Genomic DNA, 12,504 nt, shown 5'->3' on the forward strand with positions numbered 1-12,504 from the left:
TTGAGCCGTAGCTCCACTTCTGGCTTTTTGCTGGTTAATTGGAAATAAGAGTCTCCTAGGCTTTCCCACTTGAGCTGGCTTTTAGCCACAATCCTCACATCTCAGCCTCCTGACTAGCTAAGGTTACAGGCGTGAGCAACCGGCGCCTCGCTGCGTTTTCATGTTGAAGCTGATTTAGTTTTACTGTCTTTGTTGTGTTGGTTATCATTGTGATTGTGATTTGGGAGTTTTTAAATTTTTTTGTTTTGTTTTGTTAGTGTTGGGAATCAAACAAACTTGAACATGCTAAGCATATACTCTAGCACTGAGCTGAATTTTCTTTCTTTTTTTAGGTCCGGTCGTGGAGCCTGAACTCTGGGCCTGGGCGCTATCCCTCAGCTCTTCAGCTCAAGGCTAGCGCTCTACCACTTGAGCCACAGCACCACTTCCAGCTTTTTCTGTGTATATGGTGCTGAGGAATGGAACCCAGGGCTTCATGCATGCGAGGCAAGCGCTCTACCACTGAGCCACCTTCCCAGCCCTTTCCCTTTCTTTTCTGTTTTCCGGTAGCACCAGGGCCTCACTCACGTGGGGCAGGCCCAGAGCTACACTCTAGCAGCCACATTCCACGGCGTCTATGCTGTCCCCTCCAGAGGAGAACTCTTTTATCTTAAGCCAAATATAATGGGTTGAATTGAGTGTCTCCAAAAGACAGGTTGAAATCCCGGCCTCCAGAAACTTGGAGCATAACTTTATTTAGAAACAAAGTTTTTGCGTGTGTAAGGATTAAGATGACAGGAAGGAAGGCAGAGGGGCCACTAACCCAATACAACTGCCGGTTTTCTGTTGGTTAGTTAGCTCTTTTGGGATTGGTTAGTTTGGTTTGGCTTTGAGACAGTCTAGATACAGCCTAGACTAGTCTTCAAAATTGTGATCCTCTTGTCTCAGCTCCAGAGTGCCGGGATTTCAGGCAGGAGCCACCATGTGCAGCTTCACCTACTATCTTCATGAGAGAAGACAGTCTATAAAGCACGAGGCTTGAAGCAGCACAGAAGCGAAGAGTCTCAGAGGGAATGCGGCCCATCGGTCACCGCTATGCCAAGCTCTGGCCTCAGGAATTATGAGAGAATATCTGTCAGTTGTCTTGAACCACCAAATTTGCCATATGCCTGGACATGACCTGACTGTCAAATTCTCCTACGAACATGAGAAGCGAGGAGGAACTGGATGGGAACGCTGCTGTGTTGCATGCGGACGTACCAGGCTGTGGGCAGGGTCAGCACTCGGCTTTCTTAGCCTCCAGGAAGATGGCAGCAAGTTTAATCTCTACTTTGCAAGCTACATGAAGACACACTCAAGGGACTGGCAGATGTAAATGTGAAAAATGGAGCCCTAAACCAGACGCCGGCAGCTCACGCCTGTCATCCTAGATAGTCAGGAGGCTGAGATCCGAGGATCACCGCTCAGAGCCAGCCCGAGCAGGAACGTCCATGAGACTCTCATCTCCAATGAACCACGTCACAGAGTGTAGAGCACTACTTGCCTCCCAGGCCGTGAGGTCAAACTTGAGGACTGGCACTCATATAAAAAAAATGGAGCCCTGGATTCCATCTCCAGAACCAGAATAACCATCAGCAAAAAAGAAAATAGAACAAAACATGGGAAAGTCAAAAGAATTTTTTTCCCAGAACTGATGAGAATACCCCACTTGTAAGCTCAATAACACATGCCAGAGCCATAAGAGAAGAGGTGGATACATTCCCCCTTCACAAGGTTGTCTGCATAGTAATAAATACTTTAAACAAAGTCTAAGGTCAAATGGTAATGGGGGAGGGAGGGAAGGAATTACCTACAGATAAAGGATTGGATTCTCTTGTAGAAAAAACAGAGGCTGGAAAGGTGGCTTAGTGGTAGAGTGCTTGCCTTGCACGCATGAGGCCCTGGGTTCAATTCCTCAGCACCACATAGGCAGAAAAAACCAGAAGTGTCTCTGTGGCTCAAGTAGTAGAGTGCTAGCCTTGAGCTGAAGAACTCAGGGTCAGTGCCCAGGCCCTGAGTTCAAGCCCCAGGACTGGCCAAAAAAAAAAAAAAAATGAAACTCAGAACCCAGTAGAAAAATAATCAAAGCTAAGTTAGGTAGAACATGTCCAGCTCCTTGGGCTTAGTCCCCAGAAACCACACACACACACACACACACACACACACACACACACACACACCCCTAGCTACAAGTCACAGAAACAGGCCATGTCAACTAGACAAAAAAAACAGCTACCACCTTAACAAGAGAAGCAACTCGGAGAAACCACCCTCACCCCTACCCTCCAGAGCCAGACACACCCAGCCTTCCCGTGTGTTAGTGACTGAGCCAGACCCAGGGTTAGGACCTCAGACCAAGGTTCTTTGCCACGCCATGCCCTGGGAGCATTATCAGACTGTCACCATCTTGCCTGAGGTTAGAAGAAGGAGCTGCTCGGCGGCTGGCTCTGGCTGCCTGTGGGGTGCTGGCGCCCCGCTTGGGATTGCTCCTTGATTCTGACCTTTGGTAAAGTGGTGAACCTCTCAATGTCAGTCTTCTGGAGTGCAAGGTGGGGACCGTCCAGTGGGGCCTTCATACCATCGTTAGGAAGAACAGCGGGTTAATGCATGGAAAGTGTCTGTGGCTGTCGTCGGCACCACGCAAGTACCAGCCGGCCCCGGCCGTCACCGACGGGTGACCTCGAGTCTGGAGATACAAGAGAACTTCGTTTATTCTAAAACTTCCTGCGTTCCTACCCTCCAGGTACACGATCACTTTCCAACACATTCTCTTCTTTAATCCTCCCAACGGTTCTGGAAGTCTGCCTCCATTTTTCCAAGAAGAAAACCGAGAATCAGAGGGGTTCAAGTTACCTGTCTAAAGTCACAAGGCCCGGGAGGGGCCAGGACCAAGATTCAAGCGTAAGGGTGGGCAGGCTCTTTGCCACGGCAGCCACGGTTCGGTCAGGCCGGCGGGCCCGCGCGTCTTTCACCCCACGAGTGCCCGGGAAATCCAACCCAGGACCAAAAAAAAAAAAAAATGCCAGGCCGGGCTGCGGCTCCAGTGCCAGGGCCCAGTGCAGCCACGTGATGGGCTGATTTGTAGTGAAGTCAGGAACATTCCCGCACCTCGGTCCCACCCCGGGCAGGATTCCTAAGGTGGGGAGCGGGGCAGGGGAGGGCGGGGAGAGGAGGAGGGCCGGCTCTGCACACCGCCCTGCTTCTAAGCGCATGTCCCTGGGCAGTCACGCTGGAAACGCTCCAAAAGCCCCAACCTAAAATAGCATACTACCCTGTTATTTTCATGGCTGGAGAAAAAAAAATGCTCCAAAGCAAAGCAAGTATTTTTATCCCAGGCCTGGCTTAGAATAGCAACACCTATTTACTCGGAGGGTGGAGGCTGAGGACCAGTTCCAGGGCTGGAGACTCTGGGTTGATGACTCTGGATCCTCACCCAGGACCCAGGGCAGGGAGGCCGCAGCCCAGCCTCCTCCCCCACCCCACCCCCAGACGCCTGCCTCATTTTCTGATCTGCTCCACCCTCCAACCTTCTATCCACATTTGTTTTTCATTTTCTGCCAGGCTGGGGCTTGAACTCAGGGCCTGATTGCTGTCCCTGAGGCCTTTTTTTTGCTCAAAGTTAGTGCTCTATCACTTGGAGCTACAGCGCCACTTAGGGCTTTTGTGGTGGTGAACTGGTGATAAGAGTCTCAAGGACTCTCCTGCCCAGGCTAGCTTTAAACCGTGATCCTCAGATCTCAGCCTCCTGAGTAGCTAGGGTTACACACATGTGCCACGGGAACCCCGGTAAGCCTCCCCTCCTCCGGCCCTTTCTTCAACCTTTTCTTCCCTCTTCCACCAGCAGCTGATCTTTCTTGAGCCTGACCGTGGCTCTCCAATGATAAGGACCCTGCATCAGCTAGGAATGACTGTAAGCCACCACAGGAGGCTCCTGTGGAATAGCTCAGTGCAGAGCCTTTTCCTGCCATGCACAAAACCCTGGGTTTAGTCCCAGGACTGAGAAGGAAGGAAGGGGAAGGGAAAGGCAGGAAGGCAGGCAGGCAGGAAGGCAGGAAGGAAGGAAGGAAGGAAGGAAGGAAGAAAGGAAGGAAGGAAGGAAAAACTTTCCCAGGCCAAGTGGGTCTTGAAGAAGTTGCAAGCTGGGGGAGGGGGGCTGGGAAGGTGGCTCAGTGGTAGAGTGCATGCCTTGCATGCATGAGGCCCTGGGTTCGATTCCTCAGCACCACATAAGCAGAAAAAGCCAGAAGTGGCGCTGTAGCTCAAGTGGTAGAGTGCTAGCCTTGAGCTGAAGAGCTGAGGGACAGTGCCCAGGCCCAGAGTTCAGGCCTCACCAAAAAAAAAAAAAAAAGGAAGTTGCAAGCTGTATACCACTGGCTCACACAATCCTACACTACTCAACAGGCTGAGATCTGGAGGATCATGATTCAAAGCCAGCCCAGACAGAAGAGTGTGCAAGAATCCCATCTCCAAAGAATAACCAGTCAAAAGCAGGGTTGGAGGTGTGTCTCAAGTAGGTTAGCACCAGCTGAGCAAACACAAGACCTTGAGTTCAAACTCTGAGCTACAGAAGAATGAAGTGGAGGTGGAGGAGGAGGAGGGGAAAGGGGGATGGGACGGGGGGGAGGAGAGAAGAAGGAGAAGAAGAAAGTTACAACTGATACTCAAAGCTTATACTCCAAAAATATCTCCCCAAAACCTGTCTACTCAAAGCACAGGCTACAGGAACCAGCAGCTTCAGAATCAAAAGGAACTTGTCAGAAAGGCCCAGACTTAGAGCTCAGATGGCCTGGACTTGTGGATCAGAAGCTGCCTTTTACAGGTAGAAACGCTTCCCTATGACCTCTCCTCCCCTCCTTCCTCTCCCCTGCCCACCTCTCATTTCCCTCTCCCTGAATCCGAGCAACCGAGCTCACAGCTCTCAAAGCTGTCCTTGCCCCTAGCTTTGGGGCCCCAGAGCGCTCTCGTGTTAGCAGCAGCTTTCTGCTTTTTATTCTCTGACTTCAAAAGTACTTCAACTTCAAACCTGAAACTTGAATGGAAAGCAAACTCATGTATTTGCACATGGCCTTCACATTTGCATACACTTTGCATCCCCTGGCCACCCCAGCTCCAGCTTCTCAGGGTGCTTGGGACCTCAGGGTTTCTTGGCAGGCTGGATGTTCATTGCTAACATGAGGAAAGACTTGGGTAAACTGGGATGGTTGGCTAAGCCCTCTTTCTCTACCACCCAATGTCATACTTCACCCAGTAATTCTGCCCTTAGAATTACCTGGGCAGCTTTGATGAAAGACCCTGCTTGTTACCCCAGAAGCACTAAACCTGGATCTCCGGACGTAGGGCTGACGTCAGGATGTTACACAAATTCCCCAGGTGATTTTACTGCTCCTGATCTGCCCAGAGTCACTTTTTGTTTTTGCACTGAGTAGCACATTTGCCAGCAACAGGATGAATTATCTAAAGAAAGGAAGAAAAGAGCAGGGAGTGATCTTCACCGCATCCCCGCCTCTATGAGGAGGGAAAAGTGTCTCTGGACCCTCGGAGGGTTTTATCATTGAATCCATGAAAAAACTGAGATGGGCAGATTAACAGATGAAACTGTATACACAATTAATTAATGGTGTGGGAGGGGCGTCACAGGGAAGAAAAAGGAAGCCTAAGTACCCAGTAGGAGCTGGAAGTGTCCAAACCCTCTCCATAGAAGTGGAAGACCCATCCACCTGCAGAGGAGAACGGACCAGCTCTGGGAAGCTGAGCTGAGGAGCGCTGGCATCAGGCTGGGGTGTGGGGGTCTGGACGTGGGGACAGCCTCCGGTCACCTTGCCTGTGCTGCCGCTGATCTTCCCTAAGGACACCTGACAATCGTGCTTCTTTGGGAGGCTCTGAGGGTCCTATGAGCAGCATTCAAGGGCCAGAAGCTCTGTTACCTGGGATGATGCAGAGTCGTCTGTGCCCGTGACATAGACAAAAATACTGAGGCTCGCCGGGCGCTGGTGGCTCACGCCTAGAATCCTAGCTACTCAGGAGGCTGAGATCTGAGGATCGCGGTTCAAAGCCAGCCCGGGCAAGAGAGACCGTGAGACTCCTATCTCCAATAAACCACCAGAAAACCGGAAGTGGCGCTGTAGCTCAAGTGGTAGAGTGCTCGCCTTGAGCTGAAGAGCTGAGGGACAGCGCCCAGGCCCAGAGTTCAAGCCCCACGACCGACAAAAAAAAAAAAAAAAAAAAAATACTGAGGCTCAGAGATCTTAAGTAACTTAGCCAAGGTTACAGGCACAAGTGGTGGTTTCAGGTTTGCCTCTTCACACTGCCACAACGACGGGGTATATAAAACAGATTACAGATCTCCTCTGCCACCTCGCCAGGTGGATCTCGGGAAGTGGCTTGCGCGAGGCTGTTACGGGGCTGGAGGTGTTCTGTATCACAACCTAGGTAGGTCTTGCACAGGTAGCATGCTATAAAGACTGCTGGGTTGTACCTGAGATCAGTGCACTACACATGGTACCCTCTGCACAAGTACCTTGTACTCCACGCCCTGTGCCGCTGTCCCTAAGAATCCCTAAGAGCATCAGCTGACAGCCACCTTGCCTGACCCCGTCACATGACCTAAAGAGGGAACTATGTGGTCTTCAAGCTGAGTCAAAAAACAACTAACCCTAAATTTGACTGGAAAGTGACTTTCTAATTCCCAACGATACTTCAGAGAAAATAAGAAGGGAGGAAATGAGTGCAGAGATGGAATCCAGGGTCCTCCCTGGGCCTAGTGTCAAGATGGCTTCAGCGTCTACATGACCCAAGTGCAGCTATGAAGCTCTTGCTCCTCATAGCCAGATGGCCAGGCTTCCAGAATCTTTAAGAAAGCAGATGGGGGGGGGGGGGTGGGTAAGGAAAGCAGATGGAGCAGCAGAAAGCCTGACCAGAAAGCAACCTAAGAGTGGCTTTTGTGTGGGGCTGGGAAGGTGGCTCAGTGGTAGCGTGCTTGCCTTGCATGCATGAGTACCTGGGTTTGATTCCTCAGCACCACGTAAGCAGAAAAAGCTGGAAGTGGTGCTGTGGCTCAAGTGGTAGAGCACTAGCCTTGAGCTGAAGAGCTGAGGACAGCGCCCAGGTTCAGAGTTTAAGAGCCATGACCAAAAAAAAAAAAAAAAAAAAAAAAACCAACAAAAAAGTGGTTCTTGTGCCAGGTGCTGGTGGCTCACACCTGTAATCCTGGCTACGCAGGAGGTTAAGATCTGAAGGTCACAGTTCCAAGGCAGCCTGGGCAGCAAAGCCCGTGAATTGATATATAAAAAACAAACAAGTGGTTTGTTTTCCCACCTATTTGTACTAACTTGGATAGCAAAGATAAAGGACATTTTAAGCAAAAAGCAGCATCTGTGGTCCTAATCCAATAGGTGTATACAGGGAGCACTTCTTAGGGAAAAAAAGGTGATTCAAAGGGTGGAAGTCAACCTGGGCTAGTTAGTTAGTTCTGGTACTAGTACTTGAACTCAGGGCCTGGGTACTGTCCCTGAGCTATTTTACTCAAGGCTAGACTCTATCACTTGAACCATACCTCCACTTCCAGATTTTTGGTGGTTGATTGGAGATAAGAATAGCATGAAAAAAAATTTTTTTCCCCGGGCTGGCTTCAAACCAGGATCCTCAGATCTCAGCCTCCTGAGTATCGAGGATTACAGGCATGAACCAAGGGCACCTGGCTTGATCTAGGGCTTGACTTGGGCTTTACCCAACATACATTTTTCTAAGTTTGTAATTTGTAAGTTTGTAATTTCAGAATGACTGTGGGCCTGTATTTACATTTAAATTATTTTTCAGGGTGCTGGTGATGGTGCCAGGCTCCACCTGCTGAGCCCCACCTCTCCTCCCACCCCGTGGCCTCTCCTTTTGAGTGGGAACAGATCCCGTGGGCTCCGGCTGCAGCTTTGTGGTTGCACGTTGGGTCTGCGGGAGCAGATCAGTCAGCAAGTTAGCTCACAGGTCAGGGCCAGAGCAGCCCCACCCCACGGCCCCATCAATAGCAGGGGGAGAGGCCAGGGATGAGAACTTGGACTTCAGATCTCAAGCTGAGGCTGCATTGGGAGAAGCTTTGGGGGCTCTGGAAGGTGCGTGTGACAGAGACCTTGGAGGCCAGGTGGGTGAAGATGGCAATCGTGTCTGAAGATGGCTCCTGGGCATCATGCCTCCCAGTGGCATCTGGGCAGGTCCTGTGACCTACTTTAGCCAACAGGAGGCCACGGAGTGGCGTCCTGCCAGCTCTGGGACTGAGAATGTAGAGGTCTGGCGGGATCAGTTTTTACCATGTGGGGAGCCCTGAGTTACCCCCAAAATGAGCCTGGTCACATTGTGCTGGGGGGAAAAAAAATCAGGTAGAAAGGAAGGCCTTGGAGAAGGGGGCGGAAGCCTGAAGTTACCTGAAAGAGCAGAGTTTCCACCTTCCCAGAGTCACAGAGCCTAGTCTTGGATGTTCCCGCACCAGCCTCTGCCACCATGGGCAGAGCCAAGTCACAGCAACCTCCAGAGTCCCGAGAGAGGATAGACGGCTGCTCTTTGGAAGCCAGTCCGTAGCGGGGTGTATGTTGTTAGGTGGTGCATAAGTAACGAAAGATCACTGGCCAAACCTGATGGAATCAAGAACAAGACTGTTGTGGGAGGGGTGCTTCCAGATGGAGGGGAGCGGGGGAGGGTGTGGAGCGGATCTGCAGGGGTAAACTGAGGCTTACAATGCTGATCGCGGTAGCTTTCCATGGAGGGTGAGAGAGGGATTCCTGAGTTTTAGTGGTTCCCTAGTAGGAGGCCAGAGAGCGCTTAATCGAAGCAGGAAATGTGAGGAAGGAACCCGGCCCTGGGGGGTGGGGAGCTGACTTCCATTTTGGGTACTCAGGTCGAGAGGCTCTGGATGCTCACTGGGAAATATCAAAGGCCAGGAGGGTCCACGGAGGTGCCATCAGCAGTGACGGCAGTAGCTCCAGCCGCGGCGTGGTGTGTGCTTGCCTGGAGACAATGGCTTTGCAAAGGAGACAGTGAAGAATGTGAGGGAGACCAAGCAAGAAGGCATAGTGCTCACACACCAGGGCAGGGGGGCCTGACCGAAGCGGGGGTTCTCCCAGCAGCTCACAGGATGGTGAACGGAGGAGCTGTGGAAACGCACACCCAGTTCTGTGAGTGCGCAGGCGTATGCGTGGATGGATTCACCCTGGGGCCAGTGCTCCATCCCTGCACGGTCACCAAAGAATCCATCTAAATGTTCTTTACTACACAGAGCTCATCCACAGCATGTGCAGCTGGGGTGGGCCCATCTCCAGGCTCCTGATGGCTGGTCTTCCCAGGACAGGGTCTTCCCAGAGCACCAGTAGGGGTAGTCAGGCTCAGGGCTGAGGTGGTATCGGGGCACAGGGCCTCCGGCCTCCCTCAGCATGAGGCCATCACGAACTCTAGGGAAAGCCCCACCTGGTGAGGAGCTAGCAGGACCCAGACTGGCAAGGAGCGCAGGCAGATCACTCTTCACAGTTCTGCTGGTCACATGGCCCTGGTAGCTACAGAAGAGAATTTCCCAGCATGTTGCCTGTGATCCTGGAAAGTGGATCTTCTCAGGTGTAGGAGAGGGGAAGGAAGGACAGAGCCTTTGGCTTAGTGGGACTGGAGCCCCGCCAGGCATTGACCAAGAAAACCTCAAAGCAGGCCAGGCAGGCCTGTGGGAAGCAGCTTGTGGCCAGTGGCATCGTGGAGCCATGAGTCACTATGTCTGCCCAGTGTGCAGTACCTCTCCCAGCTTGCACACTCTCTGGTGAGGCCTACATGCTCACACTTTGAGTCTGATTTCTATTGCTATAACCGAGTACCACAGGCTGGTACTCTTTCCTTAACAAAGGAAAGGAGTTCACTGGCCTCACAGGTCTAGAGGACCAGGTGTATAGCGTTGGCAGCTGGAGGGAGCTCAGAGGAAGGAGGAAAGCCAGGAGGACAGGGAGGGGTAGGAGCAGGCCGGCTCCGGAGATAATGAACCATCCCAGACAGCATTCATCCATTCCTGTGTTTCCACTTCACGACCTGATTATCTCCCATTAGGCGCCCCGCCCCAAGACTGCCAAACTGGAGATCAAGGTTAGCATTCCACCACTTGAGCCACAGCTCTGCTTGTGGCCTTTGGGCAGCTAATTAGAGATAAGAGTCTCGTGAATTTTCCTGCCCTAGCTGGTGCTGAACCACAAGTAGGCAGGATTTTTTTTTTTCTCCTGGTCCTGGGGCTTGAATTCAGGGCCTGAACTCAGTCCCTGAGCCTCTTTGTGCTCAAGGCTAGCACTCTACCACTTGCGTCCCAGCGCCACTTCTGGCTTTTTCTGCGTATGTTAGGTACTGAGGAATGGAACCCAGGGCTTCATGCCTGCTAGGCAAGCACTCCACCACTGAGCCATCTTCCCAGCCCCAATTTTTTTTTTTTTTTGAGTCTCAGATTCTTCTCGTGTGTGAGCCAGCTTTCTGACACTGTGACAGAATACCTCAGACAAATGAAAGGAGAAAAGGTTTATTTCCTGGGTGTCAGTTCATGGCCACATGATGGCGTTGAATGGGGTCTGTGGGGAGCAGCAGGTCAGGGAAGAGCTCAGAGCAGGGAAGGAAGGGACAAGGTCTCCAGACCCTTTAAAGACACACCCAATGATGTCACCTTCTCCCACTCAGCCCCACTTCTTTTTTTTTTTTTTTTAATTTTTTTATTGTAAAGATACTATACAGAGGGTTACAGTTACATGAGTGAGGCAATGAGTACACTTCCTATTGAGCATTGTTACCCCCTCCATTGTTTTCCCCCTACCATCCCCTCCCTCCCTCCCTTCCCCAAGGTTCTTTTTTTTTTTTTTTTTTTGATTGTGATTAAGTGATTACTTAATTTCCGGAAATCAGCCCCACTTCTTAAAGGCTCCACCTCCTTTCAATACTGCGAGACTGAGGGCCAGGTCTTCTACATGGAGACATCCAGGGAACATTCGAAATCCAGACTATAGAAATACAATACGCAAAACAGTGGGACAATAGAAGGGGCGTAAAAATCAGTTGTGGGGCCGAGAATGGGAAGCCTCGGGCGTGGGCCACTGAGCTGGACCTAGCTTCTTAATGCCGCATTCTTTATGTATTAGTGACTATTAGCCCACTCCCGCTCACACTTAGCCAATACTAATCTCCTATTATCATCTGTTTTGCCAACAATCCTGAAAACGTCCACTGCATCCTAAACCTCCAGGATCTGTGGTGGGTGGTAGTTGTTTTGGCTCCTTTACCTGATCTCTCTGACTGCTGAAGTAAGAGTCTCCCCTTTCTTCCTTCACTTACTCTGCTTCTGAGAGGTGTTTGCAGTCTTACAGAGAACTCCATTCATATTAGACAGTGGTAAGGGAAGGAGGCAGCTAGCTCTGGGGCACAGTCTGCCGTGTGCAGCCCTGCAGCTCTCTCACTGTGGACAAGAGTTCCACTTCGCTAAAGGTCAGGGACACCCTAGGTGTCCCCAGATGAACCTGCCCTGAGTTCATCAGGGGAAAACTCTGAGGAACCCAACTCCTCAATGTTTTTATTGGTTGCTAAGGAGCCCACATGTACCCGGCTGCTCATTGGTTAGTGCCCCCTCTTGTGTCCATGAAGAGTAAAAGCATCTACAGCAGAGCAGAGAGTAAAGGTGTGCGTGTGTGCGTTTGTGTCTACACTGATGCGATACACTTTGCTTTTATTTCATGAATGATTTAAATTGTCTTTATTTTGTTGTTGGAGGAATCTGACTGAATACTTCATTGCATGCTAGGCAGGAACTTATTACTGATCATAGATCATTTTTATTGTGGAATATCATTTATTCACAGAAAAGTATACAGGATATATGCCCAGTATGAAAAAAAATAGTTATAAAGCTGTTTGAAACCATGATGCCTCCCTGCCCTCTCAGTTGTCCGTAGTGGATGGACTGGAATCCAGGCAGCTGGGCCGTGAGGGGTTTTCTGTTCTGCCTCTGTCTTTCCAACCTGCAGTCAGTTTTGTTCCTGGGCTGGGAGGGAGGAGTAAGGCCTGCCTCCTGCCCCCCAGCCACTCTGCCCTCTCCCTCCTTCCCTCCCACCCCCTCATTAAAAAGAGCACCCAATGCCTGTAATCCCAACTAATCTTGTGTGTGTGTGTGTGTGTGTGTGTGTGTGTGTGTGTGTGTGTGTGTGTGTGTGTGTGTGTGTGTGTGTGTGTGTGTGTGCCAGTCCTGGGGCTTGAACTCAAGGCCCGGGTGCTAAGCGCTACCACTTGAGCCACAGATCCACTTCTGGCTCTTTGGGCATGGTTAATTGGTGATAAGCGTTTCACAGACTTTCCTGCCTGGGCTGGCTTTGAACCATGATTCTCAGATCTCAGCCTCCTGAGCAACAAAGATTACAGGTATGAGCCACCAGTACCTACTTCCCTCTAAATTCTGGGATTATAGTCATGCAGTACCGTTCCTAGCCATAGTGGTCTTCCTAA

General features: G+C 50.9%; 1 protein-coding gene across 4 annotated transcripts in view; it reads right to left on the minus strand.

Moving 5' to 3' along the window:
• LOC138822715 (RAF proto-oncogene serine/threonine-protein kinase-like) overlaps window positions 1–3,061 on the minus strand; it is a 67,078-nt gene extending 64,017 nt beyond the window's left edge. The window contains exons 1-2 of one of the 4 annotated variants that reach the window (XM_070015597.1): window positions 2,872–3,051; window positions 2,520–2,704 (exon numbers count right to left, since the gene is read on the minus strand). In XM_070015597.1, the coding sequence (XP_069871698.1) occupies window positions 2,520–2,594 (75 nt within the window). In that variant the 5' untranslated portion in view covers window positions 2,595–2,704; window positions 2,872–3,051. Of the gene's footprint in view, window positions 1–2,429; window positions 2,454–2,519 lie in introns of those variants that run through there. The other 3 variants (XM_070015595.1, XM_070015596.1, XM_070015600.1) reach the window with 3 other exon arrangements.
• Between the last annotated feature and the right edge of the window lie 9,443 nt (window positions 3,062–12,504).

Source organism: Dipodomys merriami, unplaced genomic scaffold (genome assembly GCF_024711535.1).
Source record: "Dipodomys merriami isolate MVZ:Mamm:240054 unplaced genomic scaffold, mDipMer1.0.p SCAF_114, whole genome shotgun sequence".
NCBI classification, from domain to species: Eukaryota; Metazoa; Chordata; class Mammalia; order Rodentia; family Heteromyidae; genus Dipodomys; species Dipodomys merriami.